The sequence below is a fragment of the Odontomachus brunneus genome, unplaced genomic scaffold, assembly GCF_010583005.1.
Source record: "Odontomachus brunneus isolate Ranch 3 - 2012 unplaced genomic scaffold, Obru_v1 Obru_scaffold_046, whole genome shotgun sequence".
Lineage (NCBI taxonomy): Eukaryota > Metazoa > Arthropoda > Insecta > Hymenoptera > Formicidae > Odontomachus > Odontomachus brunneus.
In genome coordinates, this window is record NW_022639496.1 from 2,160,635 (window position 1) to 2,186,837 (window position 26,203).

The 26,203-nt window shown below is 35.4% G+C and overlaps 2 protein-coding genes across 4 annotated transcripts; both read left to right on the forward strand.

Annotated features, from left to right (window-relative positions):
* The first annotated feature begins 271 nt into the window (after positions 1–271).
* On the forward strand, positions 272–6,742 carry LOC116844758 (GPI ethanolamine phosphate transferase 1). The gene is made up of 8 exons (XM_032816768.1): positions 272–567; positions 937–1,160; positions 1,234–1,459; positions 1,548–1,833; positions 2,956–3,400; positions 4,076–4,415; positions 5,566–5,950; positions 6,082–6,742. The coding sequence occupies exons 1-8, from the start codon at positions 272–274 to the stop codon at positions 6,499–6,501; spliced, it is 2,622 nt and encodes an 873-aa protein (XP_032672659.1). The 3' UTR covers positions 6,502–6,742.
* A 1,174-nt stretch (positions 6,743–7,916) lies between these two features.
* Positions 7,917–24,435, forward strand: LOC116844738 (regulator of G-protein signaling loco). Of its 3 annotated transcripts, none has more exons than XM_032816701.1 (15): positions 7,917–9,022; positions 10,252–10,866; positions 13,236–13,353; positions 13,502–13,932; positions 17,804–17,914; positions 18,676–18,900; positions 19,138–19,358; positions 19,490–19,682; positions 20,423–20,629; positions 21,108–21,381; positions 21,472–21,620; positions 21,726–21,809; positions 21,908–22,055; positions 22,212–22,303; positions 22,455–22,625. In XM_032816701.1, the coding sequence occupies exons 1-15, from the start codon at positions 8,375–8,377 to the stop codon at positions 22,458–22,460; spliced, it is 3,522 nt and encodes a 1,173-aa protein (XP_032672592.1). In that variant the 5' UTR covers positions 7,917–8,374; the 3' UTR covers positions 22,461–22,625. The 3 variants fall into 3 exon arrangements, with proteins under 3 accessions (XP_032672592.1, XP_032672591.1, XP_032672590.1); XM_032816699.1 differs by having other exon boundaries at positions 8,375–9,022; positions 22,474–24,435; XM_032816700.1 differs by lacking the exon at positions 20,423–20,629 and having other exon boundaries at positions 22,474–24,435.
* The last annotated feature ends 1,768 nt before the right edge of the window (positions 24,436–26,203 follow it).

The window sequence follows — 26,203 nt, forward strand, 5'->3', positions numbered from 1 at the left end:
ACTGGGCAATAATAAGAGCAAAGATAACTAGGATTTCTTTATCATGATTGGACAATTAAATTGGACAATTAAACTCTACCCGTCGAGTAGAGTTTTGGAACGCAGCCTTTGAGATGCGAAGAAAAGTGCAAATAAGTACAAAAAGTACTGTACTTGCTACTGTTGCGTTGCACTAACTAAAGAAGCCGGTCTTTGCGCGATGCTAAATGGGAATATGTCATTTATGTTTGTGATCATGTGTTCATTGTATAAATTTTAACATTTACTGAGAATGTACACGAGGAAGTTGCTCGACGTCGCGAGTCGCGGATTATCCGATTCTGAAAAACACGACGTGGATAAACCGTGGGTCAAAACGGGGAGTAATTATTTATTCGGCCTATGGAGTTTAATAGTGCACTTAATCCTATTATGGGGCGTGTTGGACGTTAATTTTCATTCACCTATTATTAAGGAATTGCCAGTTGTAGCGGCACCGCATGGAGCACCAGCTAAAAGAGTGTTTCTTTTTGTGGCAGATGGTTTAAGGTTTCAGACATTTATAGATAAGCCACCACTTTATCTCAGGTATTCCTGACAACTAGAGTGTCCTCATTGATGAAAGATACAATGGGTCTGTTTTCTATTGCTGCACTGCTGAACTGGTCCAATAAGTTAGAGTGAGAAAATATATGGTTGTCTCACTTTAACTTATTGCATCAGTTCAATGGTGCAGCAACAGGAAACAGACCTAACTATTTTTATTATTTAGATATTACTTGACTTTATTCTTGTTATTCTTTAAATTGGTTATTTTTATTAAACAAGAATTCACACTTTTTATTTCTCTTTTATTTCTGTATTAATGAATATTCTATATATATATCTCTCAATATTAACATCATTTTTACATTATTTTTGCATTAATTGGTTTAATCTTTGTTTCTTATTTTATAGAAGCATAATGAAGAATAATAAAGGTATTTGGGGAGTATCTCACACAAGAGTACCTACAGAATCAAGACCTGGTCATGTCGCAATTGCTGCAGGATTATATGAGGATCCTAGTGCTATCTTCAAAGGATGGCAGGAGAATCCAGTAGACTTTGACTCTATCTTCAACCAAAGTCATTTTACTTGGGCTTGGGGCAGCCCAGATATCATTCCAATATTTACAAAAGGTATTCTAGAAAGAAGTAATGATGTTGATCGTTATCATTGTTTTGTGCTTATATTGAAATCTCAAAAAGTCAGGTAGCAAACAGAATATTCATGGAAAGACTTATCCTTCTGCGTGGCAAGACTTTGATGCTAATTTGAATAACCAGACAATGCGCCTGGATTCCTGGGTGTTTGATGCCTACTTGGAATGGCTACATTCTACTGTAGCTGACACAGTGAGAGATCAAAAAGGAATAATTTTCTTCTTTCATCTACTTGGATGTGACACTTTGGGACATGCTAAAAAGCCGTATTCCAAGTACTTATTACCTGTTTAGTAAGATCGCTGTGGTTATTTTGAAAATAGAATTGCAAATTGGTTAATCAGAAGGAAATCTTGTATGCAGGGAGTACACGGAAAACATGAACTATGTCGATCGTAGGATTGAAGAGATTGTTAACGTGACAGAAAGGTTTTTTAAAGAAGGCACTACTGCTTATGTCTTTACGGCAGATCATGGAATGACTGATTGGGGATCGCACGGAAGCGGTTTGACGTCAGAGACCGAAACACCATTGATTATTTGGGGAGCTGGAATAGAGTCGTCTGGACATCGTCAAGATGTCGAGCAGGCGAGCATAGCACCTCTGATAGCGTCTTTAGTAGGAATTCCCATCCCTGTAAATAATGAAGTAAGTATAATTCACTCACTATTTTAATCTTCATACAACATACATGTTTTGAGCATCTTAAAGATTTAATTTATAGAATTGATCCTTCACTAATCTGACACATTCTGGGGTCGTTTTCGTCCTCGTTTATTTACATTCCATAAAAGTGCCAATGAAAATCTATAGAAAACAATCACTTCGATGAAAATAATCACTTTGAAGTTTGTAAAGTAGAATTACATATAGAAACGATCGCAAAATGGGAATTCACATAAAAATTTGTTACTTTTTCGAAAATGGATTTAAGAAATTAACACACTAGGATTTTTTTAACATTTGAATTTATAAGAAAAAGATGATATAAAAGTATGATAAGAACATTATATGTTTCGATTCATTAAAAAAATATAATTATTTAGGCATACAAAAATGCATAATTTTTTAAATCAAGAAACAGATAATCATTAATATTATCAAGTTTTTGTAGTGTATTAATCTATTATTTTATTAAATTTATTACAAAGATTAGCTACATATAAATCTTTTTTTATTTGTACTTTATTTGTGCTTAGAGTTTGATAATAAGTAAAGAAACCTTGATCACATGTAATATATAGCCAGAAATAAATAAGATACTTACATAAAATTATAACTTACATAAAATTACATAAAATCTTATACATTACATTTGTATATTTGTAATGCAAAAAATCGAAATATAACGAAAAATTATCTTTATTTCATGTTTTGACACTTCAATCTGGCACACTAGGGAAAAACAATTCCACATTAATATTACATGTTTATTAAATATTAAGCAATTGAAATGGTTCAACTATGTTTAAATCTCATATTCCTACTAAAACTTCTTTTAGTGTTTGAGCCAAATTCCATTAATTTACGAGTAATCTAAAATTAAAAATCGGGTAAGATCGAAAATGGCTTCAGTGTGTCAGATTAGAGTTAATTCTGTTTGAACCATATTCGTATGTAAAACCGAGTCAATTTTTCACTACTTTATATGTAACACTTAATTATCAAACAAACAGTATATATTTAATAATATATGCTATTCCTAATCATCAATAGTAATACTTTATGTAATTCAATATTATACACTGTACACACCAAATATTTTTATAGGGCTTGTTACCGTGGCGGTATTTCGACAGCGATTATCACGAATACGTAGGAAGAGCTTTACTCAGCAACGTGAAGCAGCTTGCGCATCAAGTAACCGGAAATCGAGCGATAAATTGCGGAAACGGTGGCCATACCGATTGGCGGGAAGAACAATTGAATGACAAAATTCGTAAAATCGAGTATTATTTCGATCGAGGCGACGTGACAGAGGGAATCCGCGAGGGTGATGCAGCAATCATTTTCGCCAAGGAGGCCTTATTGTATTTTCGGCAATATCAGCGAACGCGATTCCTAACTTATCTATCGATAATGTGGTTTGGCTGGATAACCATATTATTCTTAAAGATAGCTGGCGTAAAACGTCAATATCGCCGAATCTCCTTGCTACTATTGACAAATATCGGATTCGCGAGTCTACTGATAATAACACTAATGGGACATATAGGTAATAATATGAAATGAGAATATACTTTCGTAAAGAAACTGAACACTCCTTAACTACTCTGCGCTTATATTTTTTCCCGAAATTAACATCAAAATGATTCAATTTTTCTTACGAAGGAAAATATTTATTGTTAGGTTTATTTAAGACCTAGAAGTAATAAATGTTGAAATATTGTGTTTATTTGCATGAAACTTAATTTCTATAAGTTTTTGAGGATGCTATGATAAAAACAAAAAGGAAAGCAATATCGGACTGGGAGCCTTCACACGGCGTATCCTGGGTACTTTAAAATATAATACTAGCCGTTTTATTTTTTTACTCGACTGTAAATCCACCGTTTTGAATTTTGCAACAATGGCTACAAATTTTTGATATTAGTATCTTTGAAAACTCTTAAAATATTCTTATTTAACATGCGTAACTTCAAATTTTTTTCTGCATCTTTTTGTAGGTTTAAAAAAATAACTTCTTTTTACAATGTTTAAATAAGTGCAACTTTGCAAAAAGTAATTTTTACTATTAATATAATTAATTATCGGAAAGTACTGTTCTTTAATTTCCACTTTTGCTCATGTTAATATAACATCTGGTTATTAAATGATGAAAGAAAACGTTATCCCGAATTAGACTTAGGTTATCGCACAAGGTGGTTAATGAATCAACTTCTGTCGACAGTGTCCGATTGCGGTAGTTGGAGATTGCCGTGCTATGCGTCCTTCGCAATAATATCCGTTTGGCTCGCTGTGGCCTCCATGATCACGTCAACGCCTGTATTCGCAATAAAGAATGAGAGGAAACTTCTTATAGAAATCGGAGGCACGCTATTTCTACTGGTAATGCTATTTATTGGACTGACGTATAGATTCGTCCTTAGCATAGGTATGTTATCTACCATCTTAATACGAAGAATGCAATCGGAAAACGCACAATCTCCTATGCTTCTTTGGACATCTCTGGCACTGTGCGTCTTTCCTTTATTACCAGTCGTGGAACCGTACCCACGTGTTTACATTGTGTGAGTTGTGATTTTATCAAGGTTGGACCTTGTAAATTATAATACTCTATAGTCTGTATTGATAGTTGTATTACTTAAAATTTGTCTCACGTAAGATACTTGGATTTCCACTCAGAATTAGATCCAAGTTTTTTTAGTTATATGATTATGATTAGAGTTATATAATACATGTGACAATGTCTGTAATGACGATCTGCTGAAAAACTCTCATTTAACTCTGAACTCAGATCTGAGTAACTCATTTGAAAGAAGTTTCAAATAAAGACTATTAATACAGGCCTAAGTTCATGTATAGATAAAATGTAAACTATATACAAAATATTGTCTATGTAGACCAGTGTTGGGATTCTGTAACTCTATTATTGGAGTTAACTACAGTTTCGTTATCGTTGCGAAGCTTTTCTACGGTATATAAAAACTGCGCAACGATGAAACTGTCGTTAACTTCAATAACGAGTTACAGAATAGGGCTACAGAATTCGGAATTAGTTGCTCATTTCGGCCGATTGTCGGAAGCTACGCCTTCCATCTTTCCTTTGCCGTAAGCGGGCCAGGAAAATGACTGTCGCAGCCAGTCGCGACTTCAAGTTTGGAGGCTCGACCGATACTTTTGTGGCCACTCGCGGCAAGGGGAAGATAGAAGGATGTATGACTTGCTCTAAAATTAAAAAAAATTGATATTTTTACTTGACCTTTAAAATTCTGATGGAAATTTATGAATATTGTTTCCTAACCAAGTTAGTGTTTTCTAAAACAAAATCTGCGGTTACACCCTTTTTTTTATCTACAGAGAGTTAAATCTACTAATGTCATATGATGAAATAAAAATTTCATGCAATTATTTCTTCTAAACATTATATTTTTTTACATTATTATTTATTTAATATCCATAATAAATATGATAACTGTTTTATAACTTAATTACTTTTTTTGTACATTTTGATATTAATTTACAATATATGTTCTACATAATTTACATAGTCTAAAATAGTCATGAAAAACGACTGTATATAGATCACATAGAAAGTACGCAAACAATATCCGCTTAGATGTAATTTTGAAATCTATGGCATAGCACTGGATTTTGCATATTGCTGAAGTGATTGAAAGCAAAAGGATATCAATGTATTTTCGTCATTAATGATTTCAGGATAATCAGCATATGTCTGACTATTTCGACAGTGGTTCTCCTTGAGACTTCGCGGGCTTTGAAAATTATGGAGATCCTGCGTCTAGTGATCACGGGTTTTGTATATATGAAATTTATCGATGGTCGATACTGGGTATCGTGGATTATTCTATTGACAACGCCGTTGTGCATCTGGCAGTACCCAACTGACGTCAAAACAAGAATGCTGGGCATAACACTCGGACTTTTCTGCCCGTTCGCGTTATTGTCCGCGTCTTATGAGCCGCTTTTTTTGCTGACGCTGACTGGCAATTTATATTGTTGGTTGACGGTCGCCCCGACCACTCTAAAGCGTTCAAAAGGGAACACGTTGATCACGGAAGACATGATTAAAGCAGCATTTTTCGTATCCTTTGTTCGAATGTATTTTATCTATTTGCATATTTAAAAAACGACAATTCTCCTAGGTCGTCTTTCCTGATAATTTTAAATTTCAGCAATTGTCTCTCATTTTTATTTCCTTAATACATCTTATAGATGTTATACACACTATTGTGTTTCTTCGGCACGGGTAATATGGCGAGTATCAGTTCATTCGACCCGTCTTGGACGCGCCACTTCGTCACTGTCTTCTCTCCGTTTCTAATGACATCCTTAATACTGTTTAAACTCAGCATTCCTTTGATACTAGTCGGTTGTGCGAGTCACGCTCTAGGAACTAAGTCTATTTCCTTGGCTGTTCTCTTTCTGGGAGATTGTCTATCGTTACCTTTAATGTACTCCGTCACGCCGTATGGCAGTTGGCTCGACATAGGTAGCGCTATTAGTAAATTTATAATTGCTATTTCTCTTCCGTGCCTCTTGCTATTGCTACAGTGTCTCTCGCATCCGCTTATGGAAGTAAATTTGAAACGATTCCAAGTAAGTTTAGCTTCTCAGAAAACGCATATCGTGTAATTTTTTAATCACTTATGGACACGTAACGCGCTATTAAATGAAAATTAATAATTTAAAATGTACATTTTGTATAACCATTTGTTCACAAACTTTATATATGGAAGTTAAATGAACAAATTGTAAATTAAAAAACTTGGCAACAAAGAAACTCCAAGATCGATACTGTATTAGAATGAATGAAATATCACTATTCATATGCTTGCTATTATGTTAAAATATTCAGAGAGAGAGGAGAGGGAGGGGGAAGGAAGGGTGGGAGGGAGGAGGGGTTGTCTTAACATGCATTTTATACATCTGTAAATTTGAAACAAAATTTAGATTTAAAAAAGAAATAAAAATGTCAAAAGACGAAAAAATCATTGTGTTGTAAATTTCCAATTTTAAATATTAGATATTATTGCAATTCACAAATTACGAGTTTACTAAGTTTATGATTATTTATCGCGAGTGTATTTGAAAAAAAAACCCAAAAGAGCTGGAAAGAAAAATTAAAATTGATAACGTGCAAATGCCCTTAAATGCCAAATTAACCAATCATAGACGATTATTTTTATAATAATTGACTACGATTGGTCAATTCTTACGGCTTACCTACTTCAAGCTTCTCCGCATATTGTAGACGACGCTTAAAGGTCCGTCTACAATGGGATTGGCAGTAGCTGTAAGACAAAAGCAGTAAGCGAGTTGACCAACCACAGACGATTATTACAAGAATAATCGACTATGATTGATCAATTTGTTTACTACTTACGTTTTACTGCCTACTTCCAATCCCATTGTAAACTTAAGGGCCTTTGCCCGTAGAAAAATTTTAACCGTAACCGTAAGGTCATAAGAAAACTGACCAATCAGAGTTGATTATTCTTCTTGCGTTCGAAGAATAATCGACTGTGATTGGTCAGTTTTCTTACGACTTTACGGTTACGGTTAAAATTTTTCTACATGCAAAGGCCCTAAGTCCTGATCTACAATAAATGTAGTAAGTTTTAAGCCATAAGAAATTAACCAATCACAACTTCCAAGTAGTATATATTTCAATGCGGATTACGGCCATCATAAACCGGCTTTAAGTTGACTGTCCTTTTCGAACTTACCATCATTGGGTGCTTTCCAATTGCTTAACATATTTTGATACACACGTACACAAAACCAGTTTATTGGTTACATATTATCTAAAATATCTTGCGAGATAATGCAACCAATAAACTGGTTTTGTGTAACACAGTGTACGCAACTGGAAAGCACCCATTATATGGGAGTAGAACAGACGCGAACCAGACGCATTTTATCATTATCATCGAAAAGTGCGCTTAACAGATGTAGTTTAGACGGATTTCGTCAGATGGCGTACCTAAAACGCGTCTAGTGTCTTTTAAAATCGCCTGGTGGCCGCTCTCAGTCTTCTCTCTGTCGATACAAGGTCGATCACCTTTTTCTCTAGCTTCCTCGACCGAAACATTCCAAAACATTCGATCATCGTAGAACTTGCTCGGAATTTACTATGCGCAAGTTTCCCGGATTACAGCCAAGATAACAAAGCAGCGAATGTTCGCGAGACATTTCGATCTGTGCGATGGGCGTTTCTGTTACTTGACGTCGAGTCGATTTGTGTTTGGAATTCGGCACGATCTGCGAATGATCGGAGAAGGTGGGACCAGCAGCAGTATCCGCTACCACTCGACAGCGACCTCGAGCGAGTTCGGTCGTCGCGCTGGCGAATCGTCAGGCGAGGAATGCGCGCTGTAAATACGCCGAATACGAACTATGGAGCTGGAGATTCATCGCGGACGCAATCCCGGAAGTGTCTTCGGCAACGGTGGTAAGTGCACGTGTTTTCCCCACGAGGATCTCTCTTGACGAGCCGCGAGCAAGCATGCACCAGAACCAGAGGAGGAAGAAGAAGAGAGTGAATTACGGCGTGCGGGCGGTCGAGGTGATCCGCGGCGCGAAAGGCTTCGGTTTCACGATATCGGGCCAGCAGCCATGCATACTGAGCTGCATCGTGCAAGGCAGTCCAGCAGAAAACGCCGGTCTGCGTGCTGGCGACTACCTGGTGGCTGTCAATGGCCACAATGTCAGCAAGGTGCCGCACGACGACGTAGTGCAGCTGATTGGCAATTCCAAGGGTGTGCTGCGACTGCAAATAGCTGAGAACTACTACTCCGACTCATCCGATGAGGAAGGCTTGGCTACTGTAAGATCCAAGCCTAAATACGCTCACAAACCACGTGCCACTAACGCCGGTGCTCTGCAACTGCAGTGCAGGGTGGCAAAAGTGGTAAGGGATCTGCAAAGTGGCGCTATGTTTCATGCTGTTGGCTCCAACGCGTTGCCAGAGAATAAGGATCATTATGGTTACTCTGGCTTGCACTATCGTTGGAACATGACGAGTCCTCTGCCACCACCACCACCTCTAGTATCCCACAAACGTGATTCTGAGAAAATTGTTCATAGGACTGTTGTCGGTTATCTTGGTACCATTGATATACCGAATCAATTGCACTCATCGTGCATGATGCAGGTATGCTCTGAGTTGTACTTAGCTTGTAAGTTATTTAGTTAATACTACAACTGCCAATAATTCACAACTTATTTTTATCGAGGTAGTCAAAATGATAGATTTCTAAAAAAATATGTAATGAAAAGGAAAAGTGAGTGTTCACTCTTTCTAGTTTTTAGCATCAGTTAAAAATATAAAATATATCTTTATAAACTTGAATAATTTTTACAAGAAATTACTCATTTTAACTGTTCAAACTTCTCATTTTAACTGTTTGGTAGTTTTAGTGTTAAGATGATGCTGGATAACCCCCTCCTCTCCTGACATAATGTAGTTTTGTAGTTTGTTTTGATCATTTTTATATATGGTTACATAGAATATTTGGTAAAGATACTTTTATAGCATGTAAAAGTACAAATGTCAACGCATGGAAAAGAATACTATAAACATCATGCTAAAAATAAAATATCTTTTTACTTACAGAATTTTTTTTATTTCCAGACAATATTTGATGCCTTTTCTTGCATTGATACTTGTACTTTCAAAAGTATTTGCAATTCTATATAACCAAATAGAAAAAGAAAAACAGTACAAACTAGGAAATTGCATCATGTTAATATCCAACATTCCTTTGAGGAATTTTTTTACCTAAACCGAAATGCTTAAAATAATATACAAATTTAACATATTTTTTATTGTAAAATGAATTTGTAGTTAAAGTCTCATGCAATTTGTCTGTACCATTCATAAGAAATTTATGCTTAATATCGCAATTTTACACATGTAATCTTATGGTAGAAGCAATATAGATGACCATTATTTTATTAAAGTTGTAAAAATGATACTATTCAAGTAAAAAACTAATTGTTATAAATGTTACATATTAAGAAACACAGCATAGAAGAAAGAATAGCACTTACTATACTATTTTTGTACAATGGTCGATTGTAGAAAATTGCCAGAAAATTGCTGTTTTATGCTTTGAGTAACATTATATAGAGTGACAAGTAGTATCATGAAATTAATTTTAAATTAACATTTATTGCTTAATGAAAATTATTACTTAGTGAAATAAATATATGAAAACGTAATTTTGTTCAATAAATAATGAATTTATGAGTAGCTTCTTTAATGCACCATTGAAAATATACCCTTTGGATAGTTTGAAAATATATAGCTGGTGAATAAACTCCTCAAATTCAATTAAGACAATATACAATGTGATATTTCATCTGATGTCATTGTTGCAGGTTTTGAGAAAATGTATCAAAAGACTGAAGGCGGAAAAGCGAAATCCGACGACCGTTCTTCTCACTATTCATGTTGCCAATATCAAGCTCACCAACTCGGAGAATCGTGTCATCGCAGAATATCCCTCGTATCGAATAATATTTTGTAACTCTTTTTCTGAGCAAGATAAGCAGTATTTTGGTATATTGACTAAATCCATGAGGGATACGGACGATATCGTCTCCAATTCGTGTCACGTCTTTACTATTTATTATAAGTTAATCGATCACCAAGTGCATTCTAGTGCGTGTAACGTGTTCGGTTTTACGTGCACAAAGTCGTCCGAACTGAATGTTTGTCAGGAGTTCCCCGATAGCTGTACGAATCTTATCGGTGCCATACAGACATTGTATATATCCGATTGCACGAACGGCGAGACGAATCCTTACAACGAAGCGCGCATACGTTTGGACACCGCCTCGCCTCAGCCAAGTAACGTTAGCACATCGACTGCTCACTCCAGCAATAGCGATTCTGGGATTGGTTTCAAGGATGACTACGGCAGCTGTTCAGGCAAGAACACGGCGAACGATTGCGGGCGAAGAAGACAATGTCCTTCAAATATGCAATATAGGGTAAATCTACGAAATCTAGAAATCTTATATAAATCTTATAAATTTATTGCCTGAAAAGATAATAAGAACAATGTTAAGGAGAGATTTTAATTTAGATAGTCGAGAAATAAGAGAATTTTACGAATTTTTTTCAAAGAAATGAATAAAGATATAGGGTTTTGACCATTCTTTTAAGGTATAGGGTTTTGACCATTCTTTTAAGGTATAGGATTTTGACCATTCTTTTAAGATATAGGGTTTACCATTGTTTTAAGTATAAATAAATTTTTTTATTTAAAAGAAATTTCGTCGTCCAAGTTTCTTGTGCTGAACGCAGTTTCTTGTCAAACGCCTCTAATTGATGAGCAATATTACAGTTCATATAATATCATGTAATAATCTAAAACAAATGAGAAGAAAATTTAAAAACTATTGAATTTGTTGAAGAATGAACCTTTGTTTTATGCGGAAAGTCGAAATTCAACAAAATGGCGGCACTTCGAAATTACAAGTCATTTTCGTTTTTCTTCTCTTTTTATTTAGTATCCTGGGAAAAGTACCAATTTTAGAAATTGTCCAAAGGATTTAGATGTACCTCCTCCCCCTAGCAAATTTAATATAGCTTTGAAATTGTCTTGTCTAATCTATTTCAAATTATTACACGAATTGTAATATTGTCTACCAGTTAGAGGCGTTTAACGACACCGCATTTGGCACAAAAAACTTAGAAAAAATTTGAACTTTTTAAAAATAATTTTTTATATCTAAAATAATAGTCAAAACCTATATTAATATCTTTATTAATTTCTTTGAAAATTCTTGAAAACATATTTTTGGCTGTTTAAATCAGCTCTTTAAAGGCTCAGATCAATATAACGCTTTAAAAAAAACGTATTTTTAGGAATTAATTTTGCGAAAATGAATCAGTCGAATGTTTTAAGACATTATATATTAATTAAATAACTATTAAACTATATTATTTTTGTTATTTAAGAAAACATATAAATAAATATGCAGTACGTAGCCGAACTCACTGGTGCAAAAAATATCACTGCAAACAGCGGGAAAGATAGCACCCGTTCTAGTGACCTGAGATTAAAAACTAAAAAGTTTCTTAAATAATATGCTTGTAGTTGAAAGATGAGCTTAAAATATTCTGAAATACATTAAACTTAAAATCTTTTTTAATAGTTTAAAATAATAAAAAGATGCGAAATTTGGATATTCAATTTTTAAACAGTTATTGTTTCTATAATTTTCGTTCTACAACTTAAAATTTAGGTTCATCCTCCACATGCTGCATATTTATTTATTTGTTTTTCTAAACAAATAATAATATAATAAAAATATAATAAAAATAGTAATATAAAGTTTAATAGTTAATATTTAATAGTTATATACAGGATATTGAAAAACAACATGGCACAAATTTATCTACGTGTTCCTCAGACAATTCTAAGAACAAAAATTTATATAAACATGTATCCGAAACGGCTTAGTTTTTGAGATAGAGGGTTTTAAAAATTGCAATTTTTTTTTAACAATATGATAATAATAAATAATAATAATAATAATAATAAATTGTCTAAAAAACATTGAATTTTTAAAATCTGGTATTCAAACAGAATTTTTTTTTCTTTTCACAAAGATAGGGTTAAAACTACCCCACGCTTTTTTTATTACCCTTATTTCTAGTTTTCACTCAAAAACTTTTTTGGCATTTTCAGGAAGGGTTTACTTAAGTATAGACATACTAAATTTCATTTATTGTCATTAGTTTCCAAATATCATTACAAAAAAAAATTGCAATTTTCAAAGCTCTCTATCTCAAAAACTAAGCCGTTTCGGACACATGTTTATATGAACTTTTGTTCTTAGAATTGTCTGAGGAACACGTAGATAAATTTGTGCCATGTTGTTTTTCAACCCTGTATAATGTTTCAAAACATTCGGTTGATCCATTTTCGTCAAATTAATTCCCAAACATTTTTTTCAGAGCATTACATTGGTTTGGCCCTTTAATATGTTGGCTGCTAATGTATCATCAATATTATATTTGGAATAAATATTCCTCAGTGTATCACTGTCGATCTATTCAGCTTATGTAAAACAAACAAAAAATATCTTTGTCTTTCATTTAATGATCACGATTTTTATCGGTGTGGTTTCTCAAGAAAGTTCAAATTTTTCTGTATTTACATTCTTAAGCAGATTTCGTGTTTGAATTTGAACTGGGCAGTCGACATGTTGATATTTTCATTAAACCTATTTTTACAGTAAGCTGGTGCACATGTAAAAAACTTTGCATCTAAACTAATTGGAACCACTTGCCACCTCATTCTGCTATGCGACTAGTTGTATCTTTCCTCACATATAAAATCGATTTTCAGAACGTAACCGCGCGATCGTCTCGGGAATCCATCAGCGAGTCCGCGGGGCATCGGTTGGCGGTTCGCGCGACGTCGGAAGTGCGATGGAACAAGGAACTAAAATTTGACTCGGCAAAAGGTAAGTCCAACATGCTGAAGCGCGATGCGCGTTTCACGCTGCATCGTAATTCGCGTCTCTCGTGCTCGCTTTTGGCCATCGAACGGGCGCGAGTGAGTTGCGAGCAACAATGGAATACGGTGGGGACCTACGAAGGCACGCATTTCAGAGATGCGGTCGGTGGCGGGGAATGGTGGGGGCACGACCACCACCTGCGCCCCTGCGGGAACATCTGCCCCTGCAGCGGCGTTGCGAAGCTGTACTTTGGCCAGTACGTCCGTTGGCTCCCTCGCGTCGGTCTGCACCACGGCGATGCTCGACGGTATTGAGGACGACGTCGCCGAATCCTCCAGGACGATACCATCGACGGAGAAGACGAAGCAGCGATTCGCGGACACGATCAACAACAAACTTAGCCCGAAAGTGTACTGCGGTCAGGTTACGAAGTCCTTGGTGCACAGCCTGGAGGACGTCAATTCCAGCATGGAGTATGCGCGACCTTTCTGTCACTCGTACACCGCCAAACAGGACAAGCCGCGACCTTGGGGAAGTCTACAGGAAATTCGGAATCTCGGCAACAGCGTTTCGGACAATTGCATAGTGAGTCTTTGTTAATTTTTTATTCTCTTTATGTCAAAAATATAGGAAAAGCAACAACGAGGGTCGAATGACTGTCTCTTTTCCTGTATTTTTTATTTCAATGGAAAATGCTTGTAATGTATTTGAGTTATTCTCTTTAGCTTCTAATCCACTCGCTTGTCTCTTGTCAATGCACGAAATTATTTCGATGGATTTGAGGTCACTTCCACTTTGGATTGAACTGTTTGTCTTTCGATTAGAATTACAAGAAAGATATCGAGATTTTTAGATTATACTCTTGATATCTACAGTGTGCTACTTCAAACAGAAAAAAAGCATTGAAATTACTTCAGAATCTTTCTGTTTTATTTGCTAATCTCTAATATTATAATATAATATCTAATACTGTAATATCTATGCTGTTTCTTTTTATTTGAATGACAACAAAGTTTTATCGACTTTAGAATCGCGTCTTTAAATATTTCTCTTTCTCTCTCTCTAGAGAGAAACAAAATTTTCTTTGAATCACTTCAAGAAGCGTGCATTAGTAATGCTAATGCCCGTAGGATTTGTCGTCGTTTTCTCTCTCTCTCTCTCTCTCTCTCTCTCTCTCTCTCTCTCTCTTTTGGACGACTTCCGGTTTCTCTCATGTATACATTATTCAAGCCGCGTCATCGTTTCCTGCTTCTGATTCGCGCATACACGCACACATAGCCAAAGGTTAAGCGAAAACGAAATAACCAGAAAGCAGATCGGTGTGCGTGTGTCTCTGTGAACGCGTCCCCGCGTTCAAGTTACGCCACACATTCTCGCATGCGTTTACTTTATTCGGTTTGTACTTCGTATCTCCTGCTTCTAGGAATGGAATTGCAATAAGGTCGCGACGTGCTACGAACTCCGTCGTCAAATCCTTGAAATCGTGCCGTATGAATTCGTTGCGTACAGGATGTTCGGTGGTCGCGTATTTCCTTTCGCCTGCAGAATCTCTGACGAATTCAGTATCTTTTAGTAAGAACCAATTGGTAAGCCACGCTGCGGCCTTTTCCTCCCCAATTTTCTGCACAGAATATTCATGCGAGTAAAGTAAAAGCACCAATGCCCGGACACGGGCCTAATCATATACATTTTTCTCTTTTGGTCTTTAAATACAAATATTTAAATTTTCAACATAAAAATATATATATCTACTGATATATATGTACATATTGAATATATACATATATATCATGTTGAAAGTTTCAACATTCGTATTTAAATGTCAAAACGATAAAAATGTTCAGGGTTAGGTACACGTCCGGAAATTGGTACTTTTATCTTAAGCCTCACATGTGACATCTTTTTTCAGACTTAGCAGAAAAGTAAGAGAAGTAGGAAAAGGATATTCGATAGGAAAGAGTACGAAGATATTCGTAGAAGATAACAAGAGGATATTGTAAACATTCGTTACGTGACTATTGATACCGTTCGAGCCGTGAAACTTTCGCTTAAGTCGCAGCGAGACAATAGCAGAGCCGAAAATAGCTTCCACCATATACGCCTCGCGAGCACGAGTAACGTCCGAAGCGATATTAAAAAGGACGTTCCCGCGAGGCTGAGGTTCATGCACCGCGTGTACACTTAGGTGCATGTATAGATCTTACGTTGATAGACGCAGGATCGGACGCGGCGGAGAGACGCCAAGGCGACTCCGCCGTTCTTTCTCGTTACGCCCATCTCTGTGTAGATCGATGCATTCACGAGGCCCTGGAGAAGATCAGCTGTCCCATCTCATCGCGCGACTGCCGCGCGTGCGGCCCTGCGTAGAGATGTTAAAACGAGGTTGAGTGGCAGAGCCTGGGGGAGACAGAGAGGGAAAGGCCGTGTGACGCGCGCTGGTGGATGGTAGTAGTATTCCGCGCAGTAGTAGTAGTGATGATGGTGGGAGCGGAAGAGGCGCGAGGGGCAAGTAGGGTCGGCGATGAGAATGAATCAGTCGTATAGCGAGCGAGGGAGAAGGACGCCAGGAGGAGGAGGAGGAAGGGAAGTGGGCCTTGTTCGACGTGAAGTGGCCTAGCCTGGCGAGAACGCGGTAGTAGTAGCTGTGCGAGGCGCACGTTGTGTGTGCGACTGCGTCGCGATGATTACGGGCGGCGCGTTTGGGCCATTTGTCGTTGTCGCCGTCGTCGTCATCATCGTCAGCAGCAGCAGCAGCTCGTAGAGCGCATCGGCGTGTCACGTCACATCGCGTCACCTTGCGTCGCGCGTTGATTCTGTCAGCAAGGAACGCGGTCGCCCGCTTTCGTCGCGCGTCGTCCTCGCGAAGCGCACAGCAACGGCGATGCCCGGCGGCCGTCGTGCTGGGCGGAGTCCTCGTTGTCCAAGCGAACCGCTCGTTTAGCTCCTGCAATTGTCGTTGTCATTCCCGTTGCTGTTCTCGCCGTCTTCATCCTACTCTTCTTCCTCCTCCTCGTCGTCGCTTGTGCGACTTTACCTATTTCGGGTTCAAGTATGCGAACGCGTTACACACACAAGCGCACGTCCCAAGAAGCTGATAAATGACACCGCTGCTACCGCTATGAGAGCGTACGCGGGCCGCGCGAATCGTGACATGGAAGCGAAATCGGTACGTAGAACGGACGGGTTTAGTCTAGAGGTTCTCTGCAGGATGTACGTTACAATTTGTCGCATCGATTTCTCGATGACGCATTCGCTCGACGAATTTGGAGCAGATTTGTGCGTGCTCGAGGGGGAAAGTGTCGTCATTCGTCGCAATTGTCGTATGCGTCAATGCGGCGTGTTCTGTTTGGGATCGTAAAAGGCACTTTTTTCTCTCTCGCGATCTCCCAAAAGGATCGACATTCTGTCGTGCACAGGATGCCCTTGTTCTGTCGCACTAAATTCGACATCCCGCGTTATTAGACGACCAAGTAGTAAAGTGAATGCAGGAGAGGTCGATGTTAATCTAATCGTGCGTCCCAATGAACGATTTATGAATCACACGCGACGTAGGATGAGACTGTCCTCCCCGTGTGTAGAGAGCAAAGGACGTGGAGCGCAATTTTAATTTAGCTAATCGAAGCTCGGAATTAGTTTTGTTCGACTATTCATTAGTGGTGTACTTTTGGTGATGGGTGCTGTTGTCGTGACGCAACACATTTCCTTAATTGTTGATAATTACGAGCTTTAAGCCTCATGAGCTCACGAGACGGCGAGTCATATTTATCATCGTTTAAGTCGCATTTTCTCTGAACCGGCTGATACACGGCTGATTCTAACTTCCTCCGCGTTGTCGATCGAGGGACATTATTATTTCTAATTGTTACAATATCTCGTTGATACGATATTCTCAAGTTCACTCCTTCACTTACATAATATCGATTGAAGAAAAAAATATCGTACGTGGGAGATTGGAATATTGCGCGTTAGAGCTGGAAAGATATGGGGAAAGAGGGTGGGAAAAAACGGAGTACGTGCGAAAGGCGATTCAAGAAAGCGTTTTCTCATAGCGCGCACCTGTTGCGCGCGCGCGCGGCAGGTGTTGAACTGCAAAGGTTCGAGGTCGAAATGCGCCAGAATAAATATTGGAATCACTTGATCGGGATAGACTTAACATTTGAACAAATCGAATGACAAACAGATGTTGCACATGATGATCTCTCTCTTTCTTTCTCTCTCTCGCGTGTGTGTTAAATTTAAATTAAATTTACAAAACTGAATACGAAGATAAGATTTGTTTTTTCTTTTATCTATACACATTCTTATTTTTTTACACACATTCATATTACATACATTTTTACACTTTTTTTATTTACACATAGAACATTCGCAGTAATACATTTTTTTTTTAATTTTAGCTTTACTGAAACAGCTTTTCTTCTTGATCTAATCAATTTGATGTTTGTATTTGTTTTAGTATGGCAGTACGGAGTCTTGCGATAAGAACAATGACTGCAAAGGAGTACACATGTGGGCGAATGGATTCGAGAAACTTTTGGATGATCCAAAGGGCTTGCAAACATTCGCTGTAAGTAGTTACACAGTCTCTTTTATGTCAATTGAATATTATATGTGCATATGATATATTTCTATATTATTTATATTATAGAAGAGGTGCTTACTATACCACGGTATCCATTACATTTTTACTAGTTACAATGATCGAACAGGAAAAAGTTTTAGATGCAATTAATCAGTTTTTAAATAGTAATAAAATGTAATAATAAAAATTTAAAAACTTCTTGTTTCATAAATAGAACAAGATCACCTTTACTTTTTAATAGAACAATATCTTCATTTATCCTCGTATTGCAGTAGAGAGAATTAAAATAAATTCAATAATAATTAGTTATCATTAGATTAGTTTTATTATTATTTTACAGCAAAAAAAGCACAGTAAATTAATAGTCTTAAAGAATCTTAAAGAATAAAGAAATAATCGTAAACAACTTCAACAACATATAACACAAGCATGCAAAAACATAAGTCGAAATATCCTAATGCGACATATACAGCTCTATTACATAGGACTTTGCGTTGTAGAAAATAGATTATATTTCGAACATGTCGTGACATACACACACATACATACATACATACATACATATATATATATATATATATATATATATATATATATATATATATATATATATATGTGTATGTGCGTGTGTGTATGTGTGATATAATGCGTTAATAATATTATAGATGTTTAATATTCGTGTATAATATTATAGATATCTATAATATTTATATGACTCTATATTAAACGCATTGTTTCTATTAAAGGAATTTCTCAAGAAGGAGTTTAGTCATGAAAACATATATTTTTGGGCTGCTTGTGAAAGATATAAAGATACTAAAGACCCTGCTACACGGCATCGATTAGCTTGTCAGATTTACCAACGTCATTTGTCAAGTACAGCCGCCGAGCCAGTGAACGTTGACAGTCATGCATCAGGACAGATTACCCAGGAACTACTCGACGAAGCACCCGCGGATCTATTTCTACAAGTATATATCACTAAGGATTACATTAAGTTAAATTAAATTAGATTTGACGTTCATTTCTAACGAAAGCATCACTCATCATGTTGCACATTCTGAAGACTTTTTAAATGTCACTTGTTGAACTTGTTGTGGATTGATAACGAATATTTGCGAATATATGATATATTCTATTTCTGTATTTTTTTAAATAAAATTAAATCGATACGTAACTGTAACTTAACCGATGCATTATCGTTCCAGGCCCAGAAACAAGTATTCAATTTGATGAAGTTCGACAGTTACCCGAGATTTTTGCGATCGGAACTTTATCGTGCTTGCTTGGAGGCAGGTACCGCCATAGTTAATACGGAAGACTGTGATCTACATCTTACGAGTTCGCCTAGTGTAAAATTGAAGAAAAGCCACTCTGATGCGGAAGATCGTTGTCGAAAATCGATTCTTCCTTGGAACAGAAAGAATAGGTAAATAAAACATTTACAAATTTGTATGTGTGTGTGTCAGGAAAATACTTTAATATATATTTAAGGACGATAAAACACATTTAATATATTTGATTGTGCAATATATATTTTTTTTTACTTTGCATTTTTAGATCTAAATCGAAAGATCGCGGCGAAACCGAGTACAACAAAGTCCCCAGTCGAAGTGAGACTATATATAAGAGCTTTACCGTCATTAAAAGAGAAACAGAAGGCAACAATAATGAAGACAGCGTATCGATATCCAGTAGTCGATCATCGTTAGCGTCATGGGATTTGGCACTGCGGCAGTCGTTTAACAAACATGTAAGCATTATTGAATCATGCATATATTTTTCAAGATATTTAGTTTGACTAATTGCCAGAGTTTGCTGCAGGCATTAATAAAACTTCTTCTATCTTTCCAAATAAAAAATTTCTATGATAAATCTTTTCCATGATATTTTGGGTTATTAGTTATTAATGAGTGTTGATGTGTGTCTATAATGTTTATGGTATTGTAGAGAATGCGATTAGTCAGACTTGTGTACTTTTTGAAAAAATTGTTATTGTTACAATAACCAGGTGAAAGAGTAGTATATATATTGCATTAATCTATAAAATATATATTAGTTGCTGTAGAATATTAGAGTATTGGTAGATCTGATTCGTTTTACTATAAGCCTTTTTGACTAATCTCTTGAATCTACAGATATAATGCATAAACATTTAATAATAAGTATTTTAGGAGACTTAAAATTTTAAAAACCAAAAGCCTATAATATCAATATTATAACTTTAGATGGAAATCATTAGACATACTACATAATGTCTTATTACATTATAACAATCTAGTTGATCAAATCTCTTTAATCACGCTAATTTCTTGGCATGATATTGCTAGTAGAATAATATTGGGATCTCTTTATCATTGTGTAAAATAATAGTTGACAATCTTTTTGATCAGACCGTGTAGATCTTGAAGTATGTGTAAAATGTACATGTCAATTTGCATATATATATATATATATATATATTTGAACGAGTATGTGCGCGTGTGCTTGTAGTCTGTATCGTCTTGCGAAGGACAAACGAACGAAAAGAAAGAAGCTCGCAAATGTACGGGATTGTGTCGAGTAATATTGCCCGATGGCTCCACTACAGTAGTGACGACTAGCCAAACCGACAGCATTAAAGACGTGGTTACCCGTCTTCTTGATAAGAGAGCTCTACGATATACTAACTATGACGTTCTGATACTAGCGACAGATGAGGTTTGTGCTGTCTTTTACTTAACTAGTTAGAAGCATGTTGAGAGTAGAATTTATCGAATATCGTAGAGATGTATTTGAATATGACGAATTGCAGTGAGTGCTTCACCTTTGGTTTCGTCTTATATAATTTGGTGGAGGAAGAAACTGAAATCGCTTTTTTCTTGCATTATACTTGCATCTTAAATCGGGAATATTCGCTATCTGCATATATTTGCTATACTTGCATTGTAACTCACTCTAACTGTAAACTAACTATTTTTTACTCTTTCTATTATTTAATAGTAATTATAGTATTTTTTCTACTAATTTCTACTAATATTATTTTAACTATAATTACTTATTATAATTACTATTATATTACTATAATAGTGATTATAGTATTATTTCTATTATTTAATGATAATACACTAATATATTGATATCATATAATGTCTTAATATAATAGTTGTGTAGTATGGCATGTCGTTCTTGTTTACAGATGGTAGACACAAAATGTTCTTCATCAGTATTAGCAAGTCAAGAGGTGGAAGTCGTTCTCACAAAAGTTCTAAAGGTGGAATTACCTTCGCGAAGAGTAATAAGCGTTATTGCTCACAAGGGCAAAACGCTGAAAGATGTCTTGAGGCCTCTTTTAAATAAGTATGGTTTCAACTTAGATTTCATCAGTATTTGGAGCGAAGGTCATTGTGTTCCTATGGACGTTATGGCTATCAATGTCCCTACACGACTTATTGTAATGGCGAATGAAGAAGGTTAGTATCTCATATGTGAATCAATAAAATTTCATTAAATACAAAACAATAAAGTCATAATTTAAGTCCTAATTAAATCTTTTCTTATAGATTTTCAACGAGAATTGCATACTGCTAAGTATCTGGACGAATTACCACATGCACAACCAACTTTGGATGAAATTACTAACAAAGTATTCGAGGAGCTTTTGGTTGGAAAGAGTAGGAATAAATATCAGTATAGCGAAGGGTCATGTAAGGTAAGATAAAATAATATTGAAGGAATGATAAAATATATGTGTATTTCCTATAGTACACTATTGTCTTTAATATTATCGTTTTTAATTGTATTATGTATTATGTAGTCTGATGATCAGCGTTCAGAAGGATCTTCCATATTATCCAGTAAATTTTTCCTTCGAGACTCAACGATTCACGGAAAGAAGAAAGTAAGACACACATATTAAATATATGTTCTTATAAATTAAAAATTTTAATTGTTTGTATGTATAACACATTGGCTTACTCTCGATTTCTGTTGATTTAGGCCAAATCTAAATGTTGCAATACAAGTGAGAAAGGTAATACGAATGATTGCATACACGAGGGAGCGCCTGTTAAATCTCAGCCTCCACTTATCGCAAAATGGCGTAACGGTGTAAAATTGCAGCTTCCAGGCAGATTCGACGGAGATGGTAGGAACAACTTAATCTTATGATTTTATATCTAACGATTTTAATGAGAGAGTTTAATTAATTAAATCTTAGAAGTGTACATAAATCATGAAATTTATTTTATTATTAAAATAATATGGATAGAGATTTAAAAATCATGATCATTTTTCTTTACAGATTTATACGAGGGACTAAAAAGAGCACAAAGATCCAGACTGGAGGACCAGCGAGGAACGGAAATCAATTTCGAACTACCGGATTTTCTGAAGGTACAATTGCATGTATATCATATGTGATGTTTGGTCTATATCCTAACATATTGGAAGTTAGAGTAGCAGTAGAGTAACAGTAGAGAGCGTTGTATGTGCATAAACATAAATTCTTAAGATCTCTATATCATATACGTTTCGACTCTTAAAGCTATGAAATTACTGATCAGAACAAGGAGAATGGGAAACCGTCGGATTGTAACAAGATGCGAAGGAGCCGAGTGGTATCGGCCAATTGCGAGGGCACCGCGAAGTTTTACGATTCTAACGAGGATAAGCAAAGCTGCAGCAGCGGATACGAGTATCCCGCGCACGTGACGAACGGAGGTGGCGTGAATGAACGATTCTCGGCCCTGGTTAATATCACGGAGCCTCTGAGTAAGTGCCTCGACAGCTCGTTTACCTTGGACGGCGATAGAACGTTAGTAGACGGAGATCAGACGATCATAGAGAACGGTACTAATCCCCAATCAAAAACTCTACACTCGGGCGGCTACGGTACGGACGCGTCTCGTGCGAAATTACCGAAACCGCCGCCGTTACCGCCGAAACCGAAAAATCTCGTCGTGAATGTAGTGAAGAGCGGTTACATTGTGTCTCCTCCAAAATCCTTGCAGAGGCCTAATCATGTGATCGAATAAAGCAATCGAAGCTTGCAAAAGTCATTGTAGAGAGAAAGATAATTACTTTTCGCTTTAGTATTTCGCGCGATGCCACATTTGTGTTTGTGCACGGCGAGTAACGCATCGTTGTGTGTCACGTCTACAAATTGTTCGACAGACAGGATTGATTATTTGCGTGGAAGTTCACTTGGACGCGGAAGATATACATTAGAAATGATTACTCTAATCGCATTCTTCGATTTCCCATTATATATTCACATTCCGCAATCTAGATTTTAACGGAAACGTTCTGTCCTGTCTATGCCTTAAAAATTAGGTGATATAGTAATATACGCACGATATATGTATATTTTATATATTCAGAATTTTTTATATGCCGTCAAGAGCTGTCTTGATCAGAAAGAAAAACGAAAAAAGTTTAGGTGACGACAATTCATGCGCTTATTAGGTGATTATATAGGATAAAGGGAAGGAAAGTAAATTTTGACAAAAAGGAAAGTTCCAAAGGTCGGGATGCAGTAGAATAGATGAAAAGAAGAGAACTGTTTTCAGTATTCTTGAATAACTCTATCGATTACACACGTTTTCTACAAAATTACCACCTTGTAGAGTAATTTTCATAAAGTTATCGTACTACACGCACGCCAGACTGTTATGCGTGCGTTGCTTTGTAACAACGAAGATACTCATTGTAGAGAATTACGCGAAGCAGATCATGAAATGCTCTATTGTGACATGCTAATATATTGTATTACTTGACTACCTGAATTAGATAAGGCGATAAATTCTCTAAATTTTATAGAAAAGAAACTTTATGCATATACTTCGACGTTGTGCCGGCTTTCACTCTTTCGCTGTTGAAGGTAATCAAAGGCGACCAACGCTCTCCTTGCATTATCCTTCAAATTTTCCATGTACTATGAACGAATATAATAGTGTAACGAGACTCTAACAATTTTAAGTTTTGAACAATTTTGCAATGACAATTTGATATCAGCGATATTTAACGTTAGTATATAAGAAGATTATTAGTAAAAACGATTTTTTGCAATGCTCTAACATGGCGTGGCCACTTTCTAGCGTCGCAGTAAGAACATAAAGTCTTCTTCGTTAGTTAGTTATTGCAAAGTTATCGAGCAGCTATGTATAGAGACTTCGCACGCGAAAAAATTAATATTCGATCCAGTATCAGCATATCGATAACTAAAGGAATGTTTTTCTGGCAATATAATTGTTGGATCTTTCGTTATGTATTAAAAATCGCGCGATCACAGCATTGTAAATATATTACGTATTTATTACACAAATATATAATATAAATATTAAATATATATTTATAATGCTGTGTGTGTGCGTTTATATAAAAGGGAACATTGTAACGTAGCTCCGATTGTAACGCGGCGTTGACAACGAAGACAATGAATTTATAAATCTGTGACATAACATTTTTACTTCATATATATAAATCGATAAATAAATTATACGAATGTTTCGTTTTCTTATAGATTATATTTGTGTGATTAATTGTATTGTGTTGTATTTGTGTATTGTAACTCTCACTGAAGCTCACCTACTCTAATCTTTTCTAATCTAATGATACAAAATACATTTATATTTATAATGTAGAGGTAAGTACAAAACAAAGTATCAAAAATGCAGTAACAATTGTTCTTTATATAAACATATGTATGTATATTCATATATTTCATATACTTTTATGTTGTTTCTTATTATTAATCTCTATGCCGCATGTATTTTTTGAAGCTGAAAGGATCTGATTCAAGATTGTAATTGGAAACTAGAATTTGATGAGTCAACCAACTTCGATTTTGGTTCATATTGTTGCGATTGGACAAACTAATCTTCAACTCGTAGCTTTCAATCTTTAATATTTTAATCGTTTAAGAAGATACTGAATATCGACATAATGTACTTTCGTAATTTGTTGCACTGTTTTCCTATTTGATTGCATAGAATTGTAAATGTTTTTGCAGAGCGAAAGTACAAATATCACACAACACACACACACACACACACAATGCATGTAAAAGCACAATTTTTTTTATTTTACAAAATTTGTTTTTTATGCAATATTTGATGCTTTTAGTTACATGAGCAAGAACAAACTCAATTATCATTAAATAAATTTGTAAAAGTTAAAAGTCAATTATGTAAAGTAATAAATATTTTTGTATAATTAATTTTTTAGTCAAATATTAAATTTATGAATTATTAATAAAAAAGTTAGTTTTTTATTTAAAAAATACTGACTATTTTGTGCTCAGAATTCTATACAAGAAGAAAACATTAGCGCTCAGAAAAATAAGAGACAAATTTCTCTGTAATTATTTTTTTTATTTTTCTTATTCTACATTATTAACAGTTTGCAATTATATTAGAGAATTATTCTAATTTACAAAAATAATTTATGTATTTTAAAATAACTAGTTTAAGTTAAAAAAGTTGGTTCATTTGAAATTAACAAAATTAAGTTAAAAGTTATTAACTTTAATGTTTTAACTTTACTTTTAAGATTAAGGTTATTACCTAAGACCTTGCTTTTATAGAGCAAAACTTTAAGTCTTTACAGAGTAAAACTTTTTTTAAGTGGTGGATCTAATGTCTATATTACAAGTTTACATAACACCTAGATATGTGTGTGTGTGTGTGTGAGACAAATATGTGAAATATAAGAAACCTTATATTTATTATTGTTATGATTATTGCTTGGCAAAAAATTGACTACAATCCATTCAGAGGAAATGCTCAGTCATTCAGATTTTGTGATCAATATTTCAACTACTTGTTTTTTTATTAAAGTATTTATAAATAAAAACGTTAACTTTGCATAAACATAGAAAAATGATTTATTTGCACTAATCTGGTATATTTGCAGTTACACTCTCGTCAAAAAAGTTACAAAGATGTTAATTTATGTTACATACTATAAGTAGATATACTTTCATTTTTTGAGCAGCATTTTTTTATGACAAGTATTTGTATGATTATGTGTAAACCTATTTTTTCCATCACAGCATCCATATAACGTTATACAGATAATATATAAAACCGCATGATAAACCCAATATAAAAAATATCAAATATTCAGTGTAAAACAATAGATATTTTGAACTTTATGTGTAACAGTTAAAATATCGATTTTATAGTTTTTAGATAGAATATTAAATATAAGTGTATTATTTTGATGTTTCAATTACTGAAACAACGTAAAATTACTGAGGCATTTAGTGGCCTTAATTGGCTTTAGGCAGAGATA